The sequence below is a fragment of the Microtus oregoni genome, unplaced genomic scaffold (assembly GCF_018167655.1).
Source record: "Microtus oregoni isolate MIOR12 unplaced genomic scaffold, Mior012 000043F_ref0000047, whole genome shotgun sequence".
NCBI lineage: Eukaryota > Metazoa > Chordata > Mammalia > Rodentia > Cricetidae > Microtus > Microtus oregoni.
In genome coordinates, this window is record NW_024543210.1 from 10705760 (window position 1) to 10729381 (window position 23622).

General features: G+C 46.8%; 1 protein-coding gene across 1 annotated transcript in view; it reads left to right on the forward strand.

Moving 5' to 3' along the window:
• Nucleotides 1-12884: 12884 nt before the first annotated feature.
• The window catches only part of Lgmn (legumain), a 33770-nt gene continuing 23032 nt past the window's right edge, over nt 12885-23622 (forward strand). Inside the window, exons 1-2 of the mRNA XM_041633265.1 lie at nt 12885-13030; nt 23231-23412. Coding sequence (XP_041489199.1) covers nt 23269-23412 — 144 coding nt within the window. The 5' untranslated portion in view covers nt 12885-13030; nt 23231-23268. The remainder of the gene's footprint in view (nt 13031-23230; nt 23413-23622) is intronic.

A 23622-nucleotide genomic window follows, 5' to 3' on the forward strand; every position in this document is an offset into this window, starting at 1 on the left:
TTTGTCTGGAGGTCACCAATTCAGCTAGACAGACTGTCCAGTGAGCCCCAGGATTCCACCAGTCAAGCCTGTTTTTGTTTTTACATGCCCAGTTTGTGTGAGGGTTCTAGATACTGAACTTAGGTCTTCATGTTTCAAAGTCTTCATGTGGGGGGCTGGAGAGATGGCTCAGCGGTTAAGAGCACTGGCTGTTCTGCTAGAGGTTCTGAGTTCAATTCCCAGCCATCACATGGTGGCTCGCAACCACTTACAATGAGATCTGGCGCCCTCTTCTGGCTTTAGGCATACATGCAGGCAGAACATTGTATACATAATAAATAAATATTAAGAAAAAAAGAGTCTACCTGTGTAGATGTGAACAGAGGCTAGAAACAGAGGAAGAAGCGTTTACTTTGGCTCATATTTTCCAGGGGCTTTAGTCCACAGTCCCCCGGCTTCGTGTTTTTAGGCCAGAAACTGCTCATGGGGAGTGAAAGGTGGGGAAGTTGGGATGGTAGCGGGTATAGACAAGGGAGGAGAGGGGACTAGTGGAGGAGGAGAGTTGAGTCTGTGGTCTTGTTTTGAAATATTTCCCAATAACAAATGATTCCTTAAAAAAAAAAAAGCCAGAACAAGCCCTGCTTACACTATTGTACCTGAAGCCACAGCCAACATCATAAAAGAAGAAAAACAAAAGGCATCACATTGAAGCAAATCATCCTGATATTGTCAAAGCATCTGAAGTAAGACCTTTCTGGGGATTTGCATAAGGAGTTTTTAAAAATTAAAAAAAAATTTTTTTCAACAACAGGAGCACTTGCTCAGGCTCGGGAATATGACAGAGATGTGTGAGGGCCTGGCCTGAATGACGGAAGAGAAGGAGAGGACGCTGGGTGTTTGCTACCGTAAAGCGTCCTTACTGGGTGTGTTGAGTCAGCCTACAGCAGCATGGGCTGTTAAGTTTCATGTTGATTCAGGTCTCACTGGGTTGAGAGTCTTTGGCTAAGCATAGTGCATTGCCCGACGTTTTCTGCTTCCTGTTTTGAATTTGTATTTCCTCAGAAGTGCTCTAACTTTCAAACAGATGCTTGCTTTAGAGAAAGAAAAAAAAAGAGGAACTCAGTTCTCACGTTAACTATTTTCTTTTTGAGCTGATGCTAGCTATCATGTGTGCATCTTGCTGAACACCACAAGCCAGTCTTACTACTTGTGCAATTTGGACACTGCTAGGGAAGTCGGGGTTCCAGTACACCAACAGAAAGCAATGAGGGGTTTCACCAGCCCTCTTCCAGCCCATTAAGGGGTTGGAAATGGGTAGACAAGAAGAGATAAGATTGGTAGTAGTTCTGAGATATACTAAAATCTAACTTTGAAAAAGAAGGGTAATTTTGGAGAAGGAAGCATAAGAAAAGGAGCCAGGCAGTGGTGGCACATGCCTTTGATGCCAGCACTTGGGAGGCAGAGGCAGGCAGATCTCTCTGAGTTCAAGGCCAGCCTGCTCTACACAGCTAGTTCCTGGATAGCCAGGGCTACACAGAGAAACCCTGTCTTAAAAAACAAAAAACAAAACAATAACAAAAAGGGAGGGCTAGTGATAACAGGATCTCATCCACCAAGTCAGGGTGTGACTGCTCAGATTCTGCCTGGCCTTGCAGCTTCTCTTTCTCCTACCTTGGGGTATCTTGGCTGTGAGCCAGCTGCTCATTAGGCCTTCACTGCTTGAGCCGAGGTAGCCTGTATCCTTCAGGGCTCAATTCGTGTGTTTGAAAAACCAAGGTCCTGGGCTGTTCATGGCCAAAGATATTCCAGCGGTAAAGTTATACAACCAAAAGTCAGAAAGGGAATTCAGGGCTGGGGACGTGGCTCGGTGGTAGCGCTTTTCTAGCCAGTGCCGCTTAAAACTAAACGTGGTGCCCGTGCCTGTCATCCCGGGACTTGGGAGGTGGAGGCAGGAGAATCGTAACTTCAAGGTCCTTCTCTGGCTACACAGCGCATTTGAGGCCAGTTTAGGTTCCATGAGAACTGTTGGGGGGGGGGGGGGCGGTTCTATTCTAGAAAAGTCACCAGCAGTTGACTGGTGAGGGCTCTTCAGGTCAGCTCCTCATTTGGTACTCAGTCAGCATTTGCTAAGGGCACAGGATGTTTTGCGGAACTGGGTGAAAGCGCATCTCGGAACCTCACTGTGGGCTAAGCAGTGATTTCTGAACCAGACATGGTTTCGGGAAGCAGAAAAATCTGTTCAGGAAAACAGCAGAGCCACGTGAGAGAGGACAAGAGCAAATGCCGGCATGTCCGAGTCCCACACAATTGTAGGCTTCATCCAACAGATACGAACACATTCATTCCTCACAACAGAGAAGGGACGTGTTATCGTTAGTCCCATTTCTCAGCCAGGGAAGCCAGGCACAGGAAGACAATTAACACATTCAAGATTACTAGTGGCCGGGCAGCGGTGGCACACGCCTTTAATTACTGCACTCGAGAAGCAGAGACAGGCAGACCTCAGTGAGTTCTAGGCCAGCATAATCTACAAAATAAATTCCAGGGCAGGCTCCAAAGCTCTCAAAAAAAAAAAAAAAAAAAGAAAAAAAAGAAAAAAGCCAACAATAAGCAATAGATCTGGATTTAAACTTTTGTTTTGTTTTGCTGTTGTTGTTTGTTTTTTTTTTTTTTTTGGTTTCTTGAGGGTTTCTCTCTGTAGCTTTGGAGCTTGTCCTGGAACTCACTTGGTAGACCAGGCTGGTCTCAAACTCATGGAGATCCGTCTGTGTCTGCCTCCCGAGTGCTGGGATTAAAGCTGTGCACCACTACTGTCCAGCCAAGTCCTACAACAAACACTAATAAACAAACAGACCTTGGGAATTTGGTGTAAAGAGCCTCCCTTTAGGAAAAAGTCCAAGGGTGGACCTCAGGTAGGCAGAATGAACTTGGTACCTTTGAATTTCAGCCCTGAGGCAGATTTGACTGGGTAGGTGGGAGTCAGAGGACAGGGAGTTGTGACAGAGAAAGCTGGGAAGGGAGGCAAGAGGCCACAGGAAGCCTTGACTTGAGCAGATAAGTAATCTGAAGTTTGAATATTGAAAAATTGAAAAATGCTATTCTAGGACTGGAGAGAGGGTTGCTCAGATAAAGGTGTCCATTGTCAAACCCGATGATCTGACGTAGATCCTGTCCCTACCTGAAGTGGAAAGAGAACCTACCCCCTGCTGCGAGCCCCCCCCCTCCCCCACGCACCACTCCACCATCATCTGCCTGCTAAGTAGTTAAAACTTAAAAATGTGGCTCTAGCTGGGCTGGGCGGTGGAGGCAAATGCCTTTCATCCCTGCACTCTAGAGGCCAAGGCAGGCAGATCTCTGTGAGTTCAGAGTCAGCCTGGTCTACAGAGAGTTCCAGTTCCAGAACAGTCAGAGATACACAGAGAAACCCTTCTTAGAAAAACCAAAATAAATAAATAAATAAATGGGATTTTTTTTTTTTTTAAGGGACTGAGGCAGAATGTCTGCCTAGCACGCACAAGGCCTTAGTGACTCAAACATTAGCAAATAAACACTCTGGTCACTGTGTGGAATTTGAAGTGAAGTATCTAAGGAGGGGGGATGGGTGTTATAATCTGCAGGTCCTGCTTCTAATGACAGAAGACATTTAGTCCTGATGCCTTCACCCTCGACGACCACGGAGGATCCTGAGGGATGGATGACTCTAGGTAGCCAATCAAGTAAGTTCTCTGTCATTTTTTAAATCAATAACCCAAGTAAAATTTTACCCTTTTTAAAGATCTTGCTGGGCAGTGGTGGTGCACACCTTTAATCACAGGACAGGCTCTGAAAGACCTCCAGAGCCGGAGACTCTCACTCAAGTCTTGGGATAACACGGCCCCCAAGGAACTCGTGAGAGACCATCCTTGCAGCAATCACACGAGGTTTATTGACAGGACAAGAACCAGTGTACTAGGGCCGAAACTCATTTCCCATACAAGGGTAGAGAGTTCTACCCCAAGTAGCTGAGAGAAGGGGTATTTAAGGGAATTTTAAATTGTAATTTTGGATTACAACCCAGTAATCCAAAGGGGGTAGGGAGGGTGTCATTGGAAAATTCCGAAAATACCAGTGATAATCACAAGGGGGCTAACTCCCTGTTTCTCAAGATTCTTCTCAAGATTATAATCTAGAGGCAGGCGGATCTCTGTGAGTTCGAGACCAGCCTGGTCTACAGAGGTAGTTCCAGGACAGGCTCCAAAGCCACAGAGAAACCCTGTCTCGAAAAACCAAAAAAAAAAAAAAAAAAAAAAAAAAAAAAGATTATAATCTAACTTTATCTTCAGCTAGTTCCTGAAACAGAGTCACTGCAGCTAACCTAGATTTTTGGCTTTATTTTTCCTGCTAGAGAGGTCTGGATTTATTCAGGTCTTTCAGCTCCATAGCTGCAGAGAAACCCTGTCTTGAAACACCTCCCCCCCCCCAAAAAAAAAAATCTCTGATGCAGTTTGACAACTGAGAGGTTTTACTAGTTTAAAAGGACAACCTCACCAAACAAATTTCAGTAAAACAAAAACACGAGTTATTAAGGTATGTACCTGCAAGTTATAAAGGTGTGAGGACAAATATAAGTTATCAAACTTCTCTCTCACGCTGCCTTTCATAGTCTTAAAGATACTTTTCATTATATAAAAACATCTGTCACAGTTATTCTGACATAAATATGCTGCTGTTTATACAATGTATGTGTCTAAAACTTACGTTTTCACAAGAATTCTTTGAGTTCAAGAATTCCAGGGAGCTGAATTGAAGGATTCACCTTAAACAGGTAAGATACACCTCTCTCAATTCCCTGGTCCTAAATTTTTTTTTCTTACTAAACTTAACTTTGTTCTCTGCTCTGCCAACACCCTGCTATGCCCAAGAGACACTGGACAGTTTCACATCACAGTTCCACAGTTGGGAGTAAAGCGACCAGTTGCCCCAGGACGTGACCAGCACGTGACCAGCACTCAGCTATCTCAGGCCCCCTCAAGAAAGATTTCGACACCCACAAATAAGCAGGAAGCAGTCTTGAGAATCCGCCATCCCAATTCTTTCAACCTGCTATGCCTAACTCCCCACTTTTTTATTATAAGATGGAATGTTGTAATCGGCTGGCCTGGTCTGTCACAAGCTCCGCCCACTCCTAACCTCCCCCTTCCACCAAGACAAGCGACCTCTGTCTCTCTGTCTCTCTCTCTTTCTCTCTCTTTTTCTGGAGAGGCAGCTTCTGCCTCTCTCTCTTCTCCACCCTCTTCTTCCCCCTTTCCTTTTCCCCTTCATAACCCACTAAGTAAACTCTATGCCCAAACTCTCTCTGCATGGCTTATCCGTCTGTCTCCCACGAAGGCCTCAGGCCACCCGCCATAGAACCCAATGAGGCCTCAGATGACCTGACTCCACTCCGCGTGGGTCTGGTCCCCCACATTTATAAATGATAGCAATGAAGCCGGGCAGTGGTGGCATACGCCTTTAATCCCAGCACTCGGGAGGCAGAGGCAGGCCGGTCTCTGTGAGTTCGAGGTCAGCCTGGTCTACAAGAGCTAGTTCCAGGACCGGAACCAAAAATGCTACGGAGAAACCCTGTCTCGAAAAAAAAGTAAATGATAGCAATGGGGATGAATGAAGAAGAAAAACAGGACAATGACTGAGCAACTTGGATGAATCCTAACATCCCCTCATTTTAAAAAGTTAATTTTTGTTTCTATCATAAGAATGTCTAATAGGCAGTGGGACCATGAGTCGAACCCAGGTCAGTCTAAAACAGAGACCAAAATTGACTTGATCAGATGACGAGATTCATTCATCCATATTCTCTCTCTCTCTCTCTCTCTCTCTCTCTCTCTCTCTCATTGACTTTAGTTAGGATTTTTGTTTTTTTGTTTTAGAGACAAGGTCCCTCTGCAGCCCTGGCTGTCCTGGACCTCACTATATAGACCAGGCTGGCCAAAGGTCCAGCTTTGATTTTTAAGGCCTGTCTATTCACTTACCTGCAAAACGCGGTTAGTGTGCACAAGCAGTTACTGTTTTTCTTTGGTCACTGGAAGCTCTGGGAAAGAGCCGCCTCTCATCTCCCTTTGTGTTGTCGACTGAATCCTGCTTCCTAGATTGTAGGGCTGATGTCCCCATTTCCAAGGTGTCAGTAGGGGATGCTTTTAGCTCCTCACGCCTGCCTGCATATGCTTGGCAGTCCCCTCATCAAGGCCACAGCAACCCTTTCTACTCCCAGCCACTGAAACTCTCCACCTCTGAAGTGCTCACTGTCCTGCTGGTCCCTCTTTGCTGCTGGACACAGTCGCAGGGGCCTGGCTGGCTGACTGTGTTCCGAGGTCTCTGAGGTGAGGATCCAAAGGTGAGTTACTGGAGGCACCCAGAATACAGCCTGCCACGAGTTCAGGGCTTACAGCAAACTACCCGCCGTTGTCATTCCATGTAAGCCTTTTTGGCAAAGACTTTACAGCGAGCTGTGTCCCCAGCCTTGTAACACAATTTATTTAGTTAGCTTTTCTGAAACAAGGTCTCATCTAGGCCAGGCTGGCCTTTGAATTACTGATCCTCCTGCCTCTGTCTCCTCAGCACCCGGATTATAAGCATAGGAAGCCATGCCTGTCTGTTTAATTAAATTAATTTAAATTGAATATGTAATTCAATTAACATATATTTTTACTAAGCACCTACTATGTGACAGTAGTTACTATTTCATGTTTGAAGGTTTAGAAAATAAATAGTTAAGTCCTTGCTGTCAAACAATTTAAATATTGGCTATCAGCTCGAAAACTAACGAGCTTAGTTATTCTCTTTAGTTCTCTTCCTTTCTTCCTTTCTTTTTTTCTTTCTTTTTGTGCTGAGGATCAAACTCAGGGCTTCACACATTCACAGCAGCATTTTCCCAGCTGGCTATTTCTCCACTCCCTCCCTCCCTTTTATGTTTCTTTTTAACATTTATTTACTTATTATTTTGATTTTTATGTGCTTTGGTGCTTTGCCAGCATGTATGTCTGTGTGAGGGAGTCAGATCCCATGGAGCTGGAGTTACAGACAGTTGTGAGCTGCCATGTGGAACAGAACCCGGGTCCTCTGGAAGAGCAGTCAGTCTCTTAACCACTGAACCACCTCTCCAACTCTTTCTTTTTAATTTTTAAGGCAGGGTCTTGTTCTAGGCTGTCCTGGAACTCAATTCAGGTTGGCCTCAAACATGTGGTAATTCCCTTCAGCCTTCCTAGAATTACCTCCAACTTAGATACTAAGATGGCAAAGCTGACTGAAGGCTAGATCAAGAAAGGCATATAGGTGATTTTAAGTCAACTGGCTTCAAACCGATCCTCTGAGGAGGGGTTACCCTCATGACCGTAGAAACCTTATGATCGAAAGCAGAAAGATATTTTGGGAACTGACGACTGCATAAAGGCAAAGGCTGGAGCTGGGCCAGTTGTGAAATGGCAGGAAATGAAGTCACAAGAAGAACCTAGGATCATGGGATATTAGTACCACCCCTTATTCCGGAGGGATGCAGATGGTTTTGCGTTGGAGACTGTGATATGAAGTTTTTGAAATAGTGGTGATGGTAGCACAAGCATGTGGGTGTCACTGATGCCAATGAATACACTCTTTGTAATGGGTATAAACCAGGCGGTAGTGGCACATGCCTTTAATCCCAGTACTTGGGAGGCAGAGGTGGGAGGATTTCAGTGAGTATGAGGCCAGCCTGATCTACAAAGTGAGTTCCAGGACAGCCAAGACTGTTATACAGAGAAAACCTATCTTGAAAAACAAAACAAAACAACAAAACAAAACAAATTGTGAACTGGGCGGCAGTAATGCATGACTTTAATCCCAGCACTCTGAAGGCAGAGGCAAGCTAATAATCTCTGAGTCTGAGGCCAGTCTGGTCTACATAGTGAGTTCTAGAACAGCCTGGGCTACACAAAGAAACCCTGTCTTAAAAAAAAATAAATGTGTGTGTGTGAGAGAGAGAGAGACAGAGACAGAGAGAGACAGAGAGAGAAAGAAAGAGAGAGAGACAGAGAGACAGACAGAGAGAGAGAGCAGATGCCAGCAGATTCCAGTTAGTCTTGCCTGAATGCACAAGGGCTTAGAACTGTCTACTGTAGCATGGGTAACCTACCAGGGGCCCTAACCCTGAGTGAAACCGACACAGAGACCAACAGAAAGTAAAGAATAGAGGTTTATCTTGGTTTGTGACTTGGTTTCTGGTGAGGGCGTTGTGCTGTCTTGGGACGTGGTGGAAGGGAAGAAGAGCTCACGCGGTATGAAGTGAAGCAAGAGAAAGCCGAGGAAGTCAAATTCTCGCGGCAATTTTCTCGAAAGATTACTAACCTCCTCCCACAAGAACCAACCCACTCCTAAGAGAAGAGCATAACTTCCCATAGTGCAGCTCTATAACTACATACCTCTTTTTTTCTTTTCTTCTTTTTTTTAGTTTTTTTTTGAGACAGGGTTTCTCTGTGTAGGCCTGGGTTCTAAACAAGTTTTTCTTTTTTAAAAAATTGTTTTTATTGTTTTCTCCATTCCCTTCTTCCCCTTCTACCCTCTCCCGTGACCCCCACGCTCCCAATTTACTCAGGAGATCTTGTTTTTTTTCTCCTTCCTGTTTAGATCCATGTATGTTCCTCTTAGGGTCCTCTTTGTTGTCTAGGTTCTCTGGGGTTGGTTCTGAACTTTTTTTTGAAACAGGGTCTCTCTGTAGTTTTGGAGACTATCCTGGAACTAGCTCTTGTAGACTAGGCTGGCCTTGAACTCACAGAGATCCTCCTGCCTCTGCCTCCTAAGTGCTGGGATTAAAGGGGTTCTGAGCTTTTAAAGACCCGCATCTCTCAGCATTGCCCCTTGGGGGTTAAAGCAGAGAACTGTGGTTGATGTTGCTAAGCCACAAATGCAGAAACTGGAGCTCAGTGAGCAACAAGGATTGTCTGAGGTTACACAGCAGGAAGTCCTAGAGCTGGGATTGAGATCCCCGCAGTCGGGGCCCAGAGTCCACACCTTCACGCAACAAGTCAGACAGAATGAATGGCTAAAAACATGCATGAATGGGTGTGTTCAGCCCTCTCTCTGAATTGGTGGGTCTAAACAGGGAGGGGTGGTGCACACGCATGCATGCGTGTGTGTGTGTGTGTGTGTGTGTGTGTGTGTGTGAGTGTATTGCCTCTCCTAGAGAGTTTTTGGTAGCATCTGTAAACATTTTTTGGTTTGTCACAACTTGGCGGAGGGGTGCTACCTGCACCAAATGACTAGTGGCCAGGCATGCTGGAAAGCATCCTTTAGTACACTGGACAGCTCTCCCCATAGAATTGCATACCCCAAATGTCCATGGTGCTGGGCTAGGGAAAGGGCTCTCACTCTAACCCAGAGTTTTCATACTTTCCCCAGCTCCTGCTGCTGTATAATCTTTTGTTGCCTCTCTCTGTGTCAGTGGTTTTCAAAATGTGGGTCAAGACCTTTTAGTGGGTCAAACAATGCTTTCCCAAGGGTGGAATATCAGATACTTACATTACGATTCCCAGCAGTAGTCTGTGAATTACAGCAATGATGTAGCAATGAAGATGGTTTTGTGCTCGGGGGTCAACACAACGTGAGGAACTGTATTAAAGGGTCGCAGTCCTAGGAAGGTTGGGAATCACTGCTGTGTACTCCCAACTGTCCTGGAATCGGCTATGTAGCAGACTGGCCTTGAAACTACAGAGGTCCTCTTGCTTCTACTGTAAAAACCCAGTCTCTCATTCAGTCTCCCATTGTTTGATTGTCTTTCACAAGAGTTATTCTGGAATGATTCCGTGCTGGTATCTCTGGGGAGCCAGGAGGCTGCCACACTCTGACGTTACCTTCTAACATCCTGTCTCACCAACCTCCGACCTGGAGCCACAACCAGGACTTTTCTGGCAGAAATTCTGCTGTGGTGGTTCCCATGCCTATGTGTCTACCTGGAGTTTGGAAAGACTTTAAGACAATCCTGAAGCCATTTCTGACAATTCTGAATCCTCTCAGCCTCAATGCCATAGTGCTTCCCCTCCTCCCCTGGGAACCAAGGACCTGACAGCTGCACTTGCACGTACTCAGTTCCTGAACAATTACCCATATACGTATGCTTTGATTCAGTCCCCTGGGAAACAGGGTCAAAATGACCTCTTACCTCATCTGATCTGGCAACAGCTCTCCAGCCAATTATTGGTAATAGCCCTTTTGAATAAGCCAATCACAACCCCCCTTGCTTCTATGGCCTTCTTTAAAAGTAGCCTGTGCCAGCTATTCGAGGTCTCTCAGCTTCCCGAATGCTGAGGGACCCTGTCATGACAGAATTAATAAAATCCTCATGCTTTTGCATTGGCTGTGGTGTGTGAGGTGGTCTCTGGGAGTGATTCCTCCTCAGTGTTTGGACGCTAGAGTCCAACAGTGTCAGACTGCGTGGAGCCGGGTGTGTGTGTGTGTGCGCGCGTGTGCGCGCGCGTGCACTGTGTTGGTGTTTACTCAACCCAGTGGTGCTTTCCTTTGGCTCAATATCGATCTTGTGCTGCTGTTCCAGGAGTGAGTACCAGAGTGGTGGCAGTTCTCAAGGTCACAGAATCCTCCCCCCCTCCCTCCCTTCCTCCCTTCCTTCCTTCTCTCCTTACTTCTTTCCTTCCTTCTCCTTTTCCACACCTTTGTCTTTATTTTTTAAACTGGGTGTCATGTAGCCCAGGCTGACCTTGAACTCAAGGCAATCCCCCATGCCTCAGGCTCCCTTGCATTGGGATTTACAGGTGTTCTCCACCATACCAAACTACCTTGTTTTCCTCATTAAAATTCTCAGTTTACACCCACTGCTCAAGGGATCACCTAGCCTAAGTAGTGGCTAGTGTTTAGGGGACATTCAGTTGATGCCGAGTATGGGAAAACCTCAGAACTGAGAGCTCACTCAGGTCCTGCAGCTTACAGTGGGCGTGGAACTGAAATCTAAATCCAGACAACTTGAAAGCAGAGCTCACCTGTGCTCCCGCGCCTCTCTGATGTCACCTTGCAGGTCTCCTGGGCTGACCATCACCCTGGCAACCCCCAGAAGCTCCTCCCATTGGCTATCCACTGACAAGTACTACTCTTCCGGTCCACTCAGCTCAACTGTTGCTGAGGGAGAGCAAAGGGGCTGGACCAGACTCTTTGTCTAAACATATCAGGCTACAGGTCACCACTTTCTGTTCATCATTAAGGCTTAAACAGTCAAAGTCCACCATTTACTGTCGGTGAAAGGGAGTGGTTAAGGACGCAACTTGGTATCTCCAACAGGACAGTCAGTTCCCAAGGGGAAGAAGCAAAATCCTATTTCTCTCAGTACTTCATTACAGGTGGCATTTAAAGGGGCCTGGTAAATACACTGAAGGAGATGAATGAGCTTCGCATATTCTTGGTGGAAGACCTGAAAGCGTGATTGGTCACGAGTTAGACTTGAAGCCCAAGGTCACTTTCAAGCTTTGGACCTAGGCCAGAGAGCTGCGTGACAAAGGGTCAGTTGTTGTCTTCAAGTCGAAACCCTTACAGTCTATTCAAGGTTGCCTTGTTTGCAAAAATCACCAGAGATAATACTAAGCAGACAGGTGTGGCTATAATCTTATACATTTTTATTAATCAAGACAGGGAGTAGGTCTGAAGATTTACTGGGACAAACAAACAAAAAAACCAAAACACAAAGCCCAAAAAACTCAGGGCTGGGGAAATAGCTCAATTGGCAAAGTACATATTTTGCTTGTATGAGATTGTGAATTTGATCACCAGAACCCATATATTAAAAAAATAAAAGCCGGGTATGATGGGGCATGCTTGTAATCTGACTGTTAGGGAGGAGGACAAAGACTGACTCCTGGGACTCACTGGCCAGCAGGCCGTCCCAGTCAGTAAGCTCCAGGCCAGATAAGATAGCCTGCTTCAAAAGTGAAGGTAGATCTGGGCATAGAGAAGCATGCTTTTATCCCTACACTGGGAGGCAGAGGCATGAAGATCTCTCTGAGGTCAAAGCCAGCCTGGTCGACATATTGTGTTTTAGGACAGCCAGGACTAGAGAGCTCCTGTCTCAAAACACCAAACCTAACCAAAACACACATATAGACAAAAATAAGGTGAATGGGTCCTGAGGTTGACCTCTGACCTTTACATTTATATGCATAGTGTGTATATGCACCTTCAGGTAGTGCATACACACACACACACACACACACACACACACACAGAGAGAGAGAGAGAGAGAGAGAGAGAGAGAGAGAGAGAGACCCCTGGAAGGTGGCCCTGTCTTGGGTCCTGATATACTCATATACTCATGTAGGAAGGCACCGATTCTATTTACTGAGCGATAGCTCATGACATTTGCACACACAGTGTTTTCTTTCTCCAGCTCACGGTGACGCCCAACACTTGAGACATAACTGCAGATTAGGATCTTGATTTCAGGAACCAGACTGCTATGGTTTGCTTCTGCCCCTGAAAGTGGTCTGGGAGCTTGGTAAACAATTAAGCTCCATGATTTTGTCAGGTGTCCTGTCTGTAAAGTTGGAGTGGTCATCCATCACTCGGGGTTGTGATCACAGGTCAAGGCAGACCAACAGAATCACAACAGTCCTGGGGGTGGACGTCAGGCGAGTTTCGGGAGGCTCATACACTGACAAGTCAGGAGACCAGTGAGTTCGAGTGATCCTTCAATGCTTCTAGAGTCCCCAGACACCTAGGTGCTCAAGCCTAGCTCATCATACAAGTGCACAGGCCCAACCCTGGCCACAGGACCCTGAGCTCCGCCCACAGAACCCTGAAGCCCCGCCCACGCATGCCGGGATTTGTAGTTTTTCAGGCTAGCCGGCCTCAATCTCAGCTTCTATTGGTTTTCTTGAACGCCACGTCCCGAGATCGCACCAATCAGGGTATGTAGGCATCCGAGCTCTCGAGCGGTGGCGGCGCAGCTCAATCACAGCGGGGCGGACTCTGGAGGTGGTTGGTTTGAGGCTGCGTGACGCCTGGAGTTCCCACGGTCCTGCAGTCACAGCGGCGGTCACCCGCCCAGGTAATCGCGGGCCCCCGGGAGGACCCACGCCCCACGAGAGGTGACTTATGGGCTCTTAGCTAGGTTTTCCATCCCTCGACCCTTTCTGAGTAATATTTCCCTCCTGGGGCCACCCAGTCCGAGGCTTGTTTGTGTCGCGACTGTGTTTTGCTGGAACGGCGGGTTTCCCTGGAGGGCTAAACTGAGGCAGAAGGAGGAGTCGATTCGCTGAGGTCCCATCGCCGGGCAGGGCCTGGCAGGGTTCCAGGTGATTGTTGATGTTTTTAACTTGGAGCATTGCATCCGTGGAAAGGGGCAATTCCCGATCTCAACAAAAACACCTCTGTAGAAATACCCCAAATATTCCTTCCAAGAAGAGCTGCTGAGTTTCAGGATGGCTCACATCCATCTTGAAAGTGAAAGCTGGCTTTGTGTGGTCCCAGGTCCCTGTTAAGGTTAGGATTATTTTGGGCCAGCGGTTTAGACACTGAGGGCTGGAGGATGGAACTTATGTCACATGCTCCGTTTTATAGATGAAGATGAGTGGTCAGGGCTTAAGACTCGCTCTATGATCTGTAACGACTGGAATATTCTTTATTCTGGGGCTGCAAAGCAACCATTTATTGGGCTGTAGTAGGCTTTTGTTTGGTTTTGGCTTTGAGACAGAACCTCAAACTCACCGTGTATCCCAGGCTGGTTTTGAATTCAGTGACTTCCCTGTCTCATCTTTCTGCAGGCCAGGATTACAGGACTGGGCCATCATGCTATATAGTTTGCTAAGATTTTTGAGGCGAGTTTATTTTGTCAAGGATAGAGGTGTCCTTTGTGTGCAGAGCAATACTCAAGTTTCATTTAGGAGCAAGGACTTCGTGCAGAAGGGAGTGAAGTGAAATTGGAGCGCTGGGTGATGGGCAGTGGCTAGTGGGGTGGAGGAGGAGTTCACATTACCTGGAAAACAGCAAGGCGAAGTTGTGGACAGTGCTTTGGATCTGTAATTGTGGAGTCTGTTTGGAATAAGGAATTATATGTGGGGAGTGAATTGTTCCAGGAGGGGAGAGGCAGGTGCGTCTCGAATGCCCTTTAGTGGGGCAGGAAATTTGGGTGTTGTCCTGAACACCCAGTGAGCTGCCTTTAGTGTAGATTTCTCTTTATCTTGAAGTGTTTGTAGCATAGACAGTGTTAGAGAGGAGGCCACACCGAAGACCAGAAGGGCACCACAATAACCCCCAGGGGAGTTACAAGGAAGTAGTCCTCAGGATGCCCGGGATGTTGCTGATTGATGGGGATGTGTTCCGTGACACGTGTCAGTAGTCTCTGTTGCTGTGCCTACACCATGGGGGGCTGTCACAGGGAGCGGGCTGGTGTAGGGCACTCGCTGGATGGCCTGCTAGGTCTGGTTAGAGATGATGTGGTGTTCTGCCCAGCCATCCTGGCTGCTGCCTCATAGAATGTTTTCTCTTTATGGTAGCTGGGAGGACTCTCTGGAGTAACCGGTGAAGGGTCATGCCTGGCACATAATTATAGGTGACTGGCAGCCCAGTGGCTTGTTGTTACCAGCGTCGCCAGAAACACATGAGTCACAGCGTTGTGACCGCTCCAGTGATGGGAGCCCTGCACTTGCTCTTCTGGGTCCTCCATTGTATATGTGATGTGGCCGCCATTAGCAAACACATGGTCACATTTCACCGTGTTGAAGGGAAAACTCTTTCTGGAATTTTCCTATGACTTTCTTTTGGAGATATGCTTATTATTATTATTATTATATTTTTGAGAAAGTGTCTCTATGTAGTCCTGGTTGTCCTGTAACTCCCTATGTAGACCAGGCTGGCCTCACAGAGATAGGCTTGCCTCTGCCTCCTGAGTGCTGAAAGGTGTATGCTACTCCAGGCCCTGATTGTTATTTTAATTTAATTTTCTTTTTTGAGACAGGGTTTCTCTGTGTAACACCGCTAGCTGTCTTGGAATTAGCTATGTAGACCAGGCTGGCCTTGAAGTCACAGAGATCCACCTGCCTCTGCCTCCCATGTGCGTGATAGCATTGCCCGGTGTGTTTGTTATTTTTATGAAACAGGGATTTGCTCTGTAGCCCAGGCTGATCTTGAACTTGCAGTGGTTCTCCTGCCTCAGCCTCTAGAATGCTGGAATTTTAGATTGTGATAACACTCTTGGCTCCGGCACTATTTTTTTCTTAATTGTGTGTGTGTGTGTGTGTGCACAGCTGCATTTGTCCCATGGCTCATGTGTGGCAATCAGAGTACACAGCTCACTTCAGATTAGCTGGTCCTCCAGTATCTGTGTGTGTGTGTGTGTGTGTGTGCTCGCGCGCGCGCACAGTTGCATTTGTCCCGTGGCTCATGTGTGGCAATCAGAGTACACAGCTCACTTCAGACTAGCTGGTCCTCCAGTATCTCTCTGTGTGTGTGTGTGTGTGTGTGTGTGTGTGTGCGCGCGCGCGCGCACAGTTGCATTTGTCCCATGGCTCATGTGTGGCAATCAGAGTACTCAGCTCACTTCAGATTAGCTGGTCCTCCAGTATCTGAGTGTGTGTGTGTGTGTGTGTGTGTGCGCGTGCGCGCGCGCGCGCGCGCACAGTTGCATTTGTCCCTTGGCTCATGTGTGGCAATCAGAGTACACAGCTCACTTCAGATTAGCTGGTCCGCCAGTATCTCTGTGTATGTGTGTGTGTGCACACAGTTGCATTTGTCCCGTGGCTCATGTGTGGCAATCAGAGTACACAGCTTACTTCACACTAGCTGGTCCTCCAGTATCTGAGTGATTCTCCCATTTCCTTCCTCCTTGAGTGGTGTTCTGGGATTACAGATGCATGACTCAGTTTTTTTCCCTGGGTTCTAGGAATCAGGCCATCAGCTTTTCTTGGCAAATATCCTTATCCACGAAATTATCTCCATGACCCTCTGATATAATTTTTTAAGTTGCTTAGTAGACCAAAATCAAATCTCAGTTTATGATGAGTAAGTTGTCACGAGCATTGATGGTGTTGAAATCCGAATGATTAAATAAACACATGATGAGATTCATTTTTTTTTAACCAGAAAAGCTTACTTAGATAATTATGTATCCAGATTAGAGAATGTAAACTTTGATGCCATCAGGAGAAAAGATGAAAGAAAACGAGGTTGCTGTTTGTCTTAGAACAGTGGCTCCCAACCTACTTATGGGTTGCAGCCCCCACAGTGGGGGTCACACATCAGGTATCCTGCATATCAGATATTTTCTTTACAGTTCGCAGCAGTAGCAAAATTACAGTTATGAAGCAGCAATGAAATAATTTTATGGTTGGGGGTCACCACAACATGAGGAACTGTATTAAAGGGTCACAGCATTAGGACGGTTGAGAACCACTGCCTTAGAACAAAGTAGCTACTTGGAAAAAGGGTGAAATCAAAAGCCCAATGTTCCCATCACTGGAGAGAGAACCAGGTGGATCTCTGTGAGTTGGAGGCCAGCCTGGTCTACAAAGTGAGTTCCAGGACAGCCAGGACTGTTACACAGAGAAACCCTGTCTTGAAAAACGTACACACACATACAAAAAAGTCAGATTTCAAGGCTGGGTGTGGTAGTGCATACCCTTAGTGCTAGCACTCAGAGAGAGTCTAGTGAATCTTTTTGAGTTCCAGGCCAGCCAGGGTTTTCTTTAAATAAAATTAACAAACAAACAAACAAACAAACGAAAAGGTCTAACCTCAGAGCCAACATATAAATATGAAAGCTTCCTTTAGTCATTTTTGGAAAAGACCACAGGCTATAATGAAACCAAGTTTCAAAAATAATAATCATGATTTAAGAAATTCAAATTTCAGGGGCTGAAGAGGTGACTTAGTGGTTAAGAGGACTCTTAACTGTTCTTCCAGAGAACCTGGGTTCAATTCCCAGCACCCACATGGCAGGCAGCTCACAACTGTCTGTAACTAAGATCTGACACCCTCACACAGACATACATGCAAACAAAACACCAACATACATCAAACAAACAAATAAATATAAACTAAAGAATTGTTTTTAAAAAAATCAAATTTCGGGCCGGGCGGTGGTGGTGCATGCCTTTAATCCCAGCACCCGGGAGGCAGAGGCAGGGGGATCTCTGGGATTTCGAGGCCAGCCTGGTCTACAAGAGCTAGTTCCGGGACAGGCTCCAAAGCTACAGAGAAACCCTGTCTTGAAAAACAAAACAAAACAAAACAAGAAAATAAATCAAATTTCAACTAGGCATTAAAAACGAAAGTCTTAAGAAACTCAACCAATCATTGGAGGTTATGTCAGTAGACTCCTGAGGCTTCCTACTTGACGGCTTTGGTTCTGTTTGCCTGGGAGTATGTTAGATGCTTGTGGTTTCTCTAATGGTAAAAAAAATGCTTTTTTTTTTAAAGGCGAAGTTCTCCCTGTACAGCTCTTAAAAATGAACATGTGCTAAGGGTTTGCTCAACCTATTAATAAGAAAACTTGTTGAGGTTATTATAGCCAGTTCAGAGGGCGCTCCAAAGTGCAGCCCTGACTGCAGCCTGGAAATATTGGAGTGTGAAAGGGGTGGGGTGGCCTGGGGTCAAAGGAAGTCAGCATAGCCTCCCTTTGTTGGGACATTTGCATGTCTGCCTGAGGGTTATTTGCACACATGGCCTTTCTCCACAGTAAGTAGGCAGACAGTCGTTTCAATGGAACCAGAATTAGGGGGCCTGGTTAGGTTAGCTAGTAGGGTTAGGTTAGCTTGTTAGGTAGGGTTTCCCTGTGTGACTCTGATTATCCTGGAACTCAATAGGTCAGACTGACCTTGAACTCAGAAATCTGCCTGTTTCTGTTTCCTGAGTGTTGGGATTAAAGATGTTTGCTACCAAGCCTGACTGCCAATCTGAAATTCTGAGTCATCTTTAGTTACCCGGTGAGTTTGAGGCCAGCCTAGGCTACCTGAGACTGTCTCAAAATACAACAGAATACAATACAATAAAAGAAAACAGAAAGCCAACACAGTAAAACAATTCTATTTAAGGAAACTGCCCTAGCTGGCCGGAAGGAGTTATGCACACCTGTGATTATCTTGGAGTTGAAGGCAGAAGGATTGTGTGTTCCGGGTCAGTCTTTGCTCTATAATGAAACCCTGTGTCAAACCCAAGCAAATCCAGCACAACAAAACAAGCAGACAGTCCAGACGGGCTCTTCATTCATAGTCCATATCACTGTTTACAGAGCTGTTTACTTTAACCTCCCAGAGAACAGAGCACAGTGAAGACTTGCCTGTTTGGAAGTTCCTCAACAATATCATCATCCTGCCAACCAGCTTCTTGGCTTGGCTTGCTGCATCTGACCCAGAGCCAGTATTGAGTGGTAGCTGTCAGTGAGAGGTCACACTTGTGGTAAGGCGGGTGTCATACCTGGCTTTGAACTTGACCTCTCTACTTGGATGACCCTTCCCTGGCCTTGCCTTTATTACCTGTGGCTCACGACAGTTTATCTTGAATGCTCGCTTGTCCCAATGTCCCTACCTGAATTAAGCCCATTTGATGATATGTTTCTTGAAGTTGAGTCAAGTCCTGAACTTGACTTTCTGGCCTAGTGTCCTGCTGGTGAACAGTACAGTGTCATGGTGGGTATAGCAACTGGGAACTGGGAAAGTTCTTGAGGTTTGTCAGTTGACTTAGGGAGTGTGTGGCTCTGGGTCTCCATGGTGGGGCACACAAGTGCTCCTCCTCGTGCCTTAAAATGGCACATGAGAGGTCCTGGGTGGCCTGGGGAAGGTCTGAAGACCCACGCAGTTTGAGCCCCAGGCTGGAGCTGTTGTCGGTGTCTGTGGTCATGGATGTACCAGGATTTCCAGCTCAGGTGGTGCAGTGGGACAGGCACAGCCCACTCAGCCTGATTCATGTCCCCGATCTGCAGGTTTCTCTCCGCCTCCCAGTCTTGGTTTCCTCCTCGTCTGGAAGGAGCCATGTGGGTTCACAAGGATCATCCACTGTGAGGATGAGTGACCTCTGCCTGTCTGCTCCTCCTTCCTACAGCGCAGTGACGCGCGCGTGAGAGGACCGGAAGACAAACTGAAAGCAGCCAGGAAGGGCTAGGTTTGCATGGCTGTTGCAGTGCCCGCTTAACCGAGGTAGCTAGACTGGCTGAGTCTGCTCCGCTGCTGCTCACAGTCAGGGTGGACAGTCATCTGGGTGTCCTTGGGTCTGCTTCCAAGGTTCCCTTGGATTCTGAATAGGATGCTCTAGTAAGTCCTTTCCGTGAAAAGGCATCGTTTGTATAGACCCTAGGCTTACCATCGTGTAACTTTAATTAACTCTTCCAGGTGCTACGTTAGTTGTCCTGTTGTGCTTTGGAGATAGTGACACATTGAGCATAGGTGCAGCCCCCATATGCGTTCATATATACCGGATGTATGTGATGTGTTTATTTGTATGTGTGTGTACACGCATTCATGTGTGCCAGTGCAGGTGTGTGCGTGCTGCAGGTGCCTGTGGAGGCCATGGGGGCAACTTCTGGTGTTGATCCTTGCCTTCCAGTTTGAGTAAGACAGAGTCTTTGTGGTTCACTGCTGTATACGCCAGGCCGTCTGACCCATGAGCTTGTGTGTGTGGGTTCTCCTGTTTTTGCCTCCAGTCTCACTGTAGGAGTGCAGGGGTTGGTTACAGGTAACTGCTACTACAGCCAACTTTGAATGGATTCTCTTGATTCAAACTTAGATCCTCAGAAGTGTTTTTGATCCAAGCTTGGTTAAATTTGTGGATCTGGAGACTTTGGACATTGAAAGCCATGTGGATTTGATTTCTTTTCCTCCTAAATATGAGGAGAAAAAAAAAATCACATATCAATGCCACCCATGGAATGAGCCCGTTTTTGGGACTAAGTCCAACTAACCAAACTCAGCAGAGTCTGATATAAACCAGTAACCAGTTTGGTGATTTTGATGGGAGATTATAATAGCCATTCTGGCTGTCCTTGGGGCCAAAGGAGCCCATTCTGTTTCTTTGAGGGCAAAGTCAGCAAACTGGCCCATAGGTCAAGCTTGCTACCTTTTTTTTTTTTTTAAAAATAAAGTTTTATTCAAACAGTCGTATTCATTCCTTCCCATATGGTCTATGGTTGTTTTTATGAAATACTGGTTGGATCATATGATTGATTACGTTGGAGACAGTCTGGCTTGCAAAACCAAAAATATTTACTGTCTGACCTTTTACAGAGAAGCATTGCTGACTGGGCCTTGGGGAAAGCTTCCGGGCAGCTGAAGTGAAGCCAGATAAGTCCAGGGTGAGGCAGTGCTGCTGGTGCTCATGTGGACCTTCGGGGGGGGGGGGGGGGCTCTGCAGAGCTTTGGGGACAGGAGCTTCTGCTCTTAGGTGTCCTCTTGCTTGTCCTTTGTCCAAATATGCCTCACGATGACCCTAATCAGGGTTAACAGTAACAGATCAACAGGTCCCTGTATTGAAACCACCTCAGCAGCTCTCTAACCCTGTGTGTTGTATCATAGTCTCCAATCTACCATACCCCAGTGACCAAACAGTAAACCTGGGAGCATTTCCTAGATTTACTTCTCCTTGAACGCTGTTGTGTGGTGAAAGAAGTGGGAATTTAAGCAGGGCGTGGTGGTGCGCGCTGTAATCTCAGAATTTGAGTTGCTAAGGAGGGGCGGACACTGAGGCTTGGATTGCTAAGGTGTGGGGGGAGGTGGAAGAGAAGGAGGTAGGAAAAAGAGGAACCTTAATTTGCACTCACTGAGGTTTACAGACTCAGAATCTGGTGTTTCTCTTTGGAAGTGACCAAGCGTTCCAGTCCCAAGTGCTGGGATGCTGAGCTTAGGGCCCAGGAGGATGGGAGCCCATGGGGCTCGTGCCTGAGGTCTCTGCATCCAAGTGCAATCCAAGGCTGGCTGCATCCGTGTACCCAGGCGTGCTTTAGAAATGCAGGTCCTTCATGGTCACAGTCTGTACCTAAAGAGACCCTCCTGTGGACTGGTGCCTGAGGCAGCCTCACTAGAGGCTCCGCCCCAGGTACTATCGCTTCCTTCCCCTCTCTATGCAGTCACAGGGCCTCCTTCCTCTCCTCTCTACTTTGTCTCTTCTCTGATATGATATTGGGAGGGTTAGGTCAGAGGATGAGCTTCTTCAGCTTAGATATAGACCGATGCTGTGTGTTTTCTTGAGGGCGGAAGCAAGGCAGAGCCTGCCCCACAGGTTCCTTTCTGCTGAGACCTCATACCTCTTATCACAGGGTCACAGGCTTGGGCGTGCCGTTTCAGAACACACACAGTCAGGACACAGGGAGAAGCTAATGTCACAATGGGTGGTGGCCAGCCTATGGCCTTATTATACCTCCTGGATTAGAAGGGTCTTTAAAATTTTGGCATTAGCATGTGTGGTGGGACATGCCTGTAGTCCCAGCTTTTCTAGAAGCTGAGGCAGGAGGATTGTTTCCCAGGTGTTGGAGACCAGCCTGGGAAACACATCAAGACACTTGTTTTAAAACAAAACAAGTTTTGGCATTAAAGTATAATATAGGCTGGGCAATTCCTTAAGCATAAAGTCTTGAGAAGCAGAACTCTGGGGCAGAAACTAATGGGACAGGAATCTAGAACACCAAGGTCTTTGGCCAAAGAATAACTCTCCAGAGACAATGGCTGTGCCACTTCAAACCCTCTTCTGCTCTCTCCCTTCATTCCTTCTTTTTTTAAAAAGCAGTATTTGTTTTTATTATTAATTATATGCAAGTATGTATGTGTGTGTGTGGGTATGTGCGCATGAGTGTAGGTGCCGGTGGAGCTTGGCAGAGAGTGTCAGACTCCTGGAACTGGAGCTAAGGGCAATTGTGAGCCACCCAACATGGATGCCGGGAACTGAGCTCCGTTCTCTTGCATGAGCGGTCCATGCTCTTAACCTCCCCTTTGGTAAAACACATGAAAATGTTCGCACCACCTGGTGCACAGACGCATGTACTTGTTGAGTGTCAGACAAGACAGGAATGAAAGTTTGACTATAGCTTATCCAGATGTCTCACACTTAAACTGTCCATTGCCATTGTCACTAGCGTTGACACCAAAACATAGCTCTCACTTCAGAGGGGATACAAAGTTTATTCTGAAGCTAAAGATGAATGACCATGGCCCAGAAATACCATGTAGAAATGGTTGCTTGTGGTTTTCATTAGGGACAAAACAAAGAAAGTCATTAAAGTATTTACCACATGTCGTGGTGGGGGCCATAGACCTCAGAGGAGTCACTCCTGGAGAATTGAGATGCTAACTGAGGACATTCTTGGCTTTTGAACTGGTGGACTCTAGTAGTCTGCTAAGCCTACATTGAAAGGTTTAGATAGTCACAAGGACATTAGTTTAGACACAGGGGAGGAAGGACAATGGATGTCTTTCAAAGGGCTAGGAGTAGCCCAAGGTAATTTGGCTTCAGTCTGCAACATTTTAACTCCATAATCTTGAAGCCCAGTCCTTTGTCCTTTGATCTTGTAGAATCTTTAACACAGGTGCAGCCCCCCCCCCCCACTGTGTTTCCTTCCTGGAAGCTTGAGTTCACACTATTGGTCATTGCACTGAATTTTCAAACTTTATAAGTAATCTACATTGGAGCTGGTGAGATGGTTCAGTGGGCAAAGACGCTCGCTGCCAAGCCAGCTGACTGGAGTTCATTCCCTGGGATGCAGAGTGGAAGGAGAGACCCGACTTCCTAAAGTTGTCCTCTGGCCTCCATAGCATGGCAGTACTTGCCCCACCCCCATGAATAAATAAAAAATATAAATACATTTGGCAAGTAATAAACAGTTTTTATAAGAGGCAGTTTAAAAGATTTCCCTCTTCCACCCACCACCCAGCAAAAGAAACTCCCGATCGATTTTATGTCGCTCTGCAGATTTTCCTATGCTCCGCGAGGTCCTGTGTGTTCTTGCACAGACAGTCGAGAGTGTGCTGTAGACTTATCACCAGCACGGGATTGCTGGGATGTCATCTGCTGCATTCTGAGTGGTGATAGGAACTTGAGAAGTTGGCCTAAGTGCTTTCTGGGTAATTGGTTGGTTGCGGCACACCTGACTGGACTGGCCTTTGCCCCCCACCAGTGAGTGACCGCAGCTCCAAGAGTTTCTCCTTCCGTTTTCACTGTTACCTCAGCACATTCCTCTGCTCTAAGCAGTCTGCCCTTTGACTCAGTTGCTGGGATGTTATCTCCGGAAGTCCTTGTCCCTTTATAACCAGCTCTGCGTTTTCCTTTCTAGCCTTCGGTAGCTGATACTGGGGCACAGAAGGGTGCAGGATGATCTGGGCCGCTGCCGTGCTTCTCAGCCTGGTGCTGGGTGCGGGTGCTCTTCCCGTTGGTGTGGATGATCCCGAGGACAGCGGCAAGCACTGGGTGGTGATTGTGGCGGGCTCCAATGGCTGGTATAATTACCGGCACCAGGTAAGAAACTGAAATTTCTTTATCACTGACTTTGTCTCCCCAAAGTGGTGTGGTCATTTTGGAAGACAGTTTTGCCTTAGTCTGATGCAGGATTTCCTTGCCTCCCTCAGCAGTGGCCCTCAGAACCAGGTGTTACTCACATTTTGGGTCTGTACAGTGTCTGAGGTAATGGCGGCATCACTTGCCTGCCTGTCACCATCGCCACACATC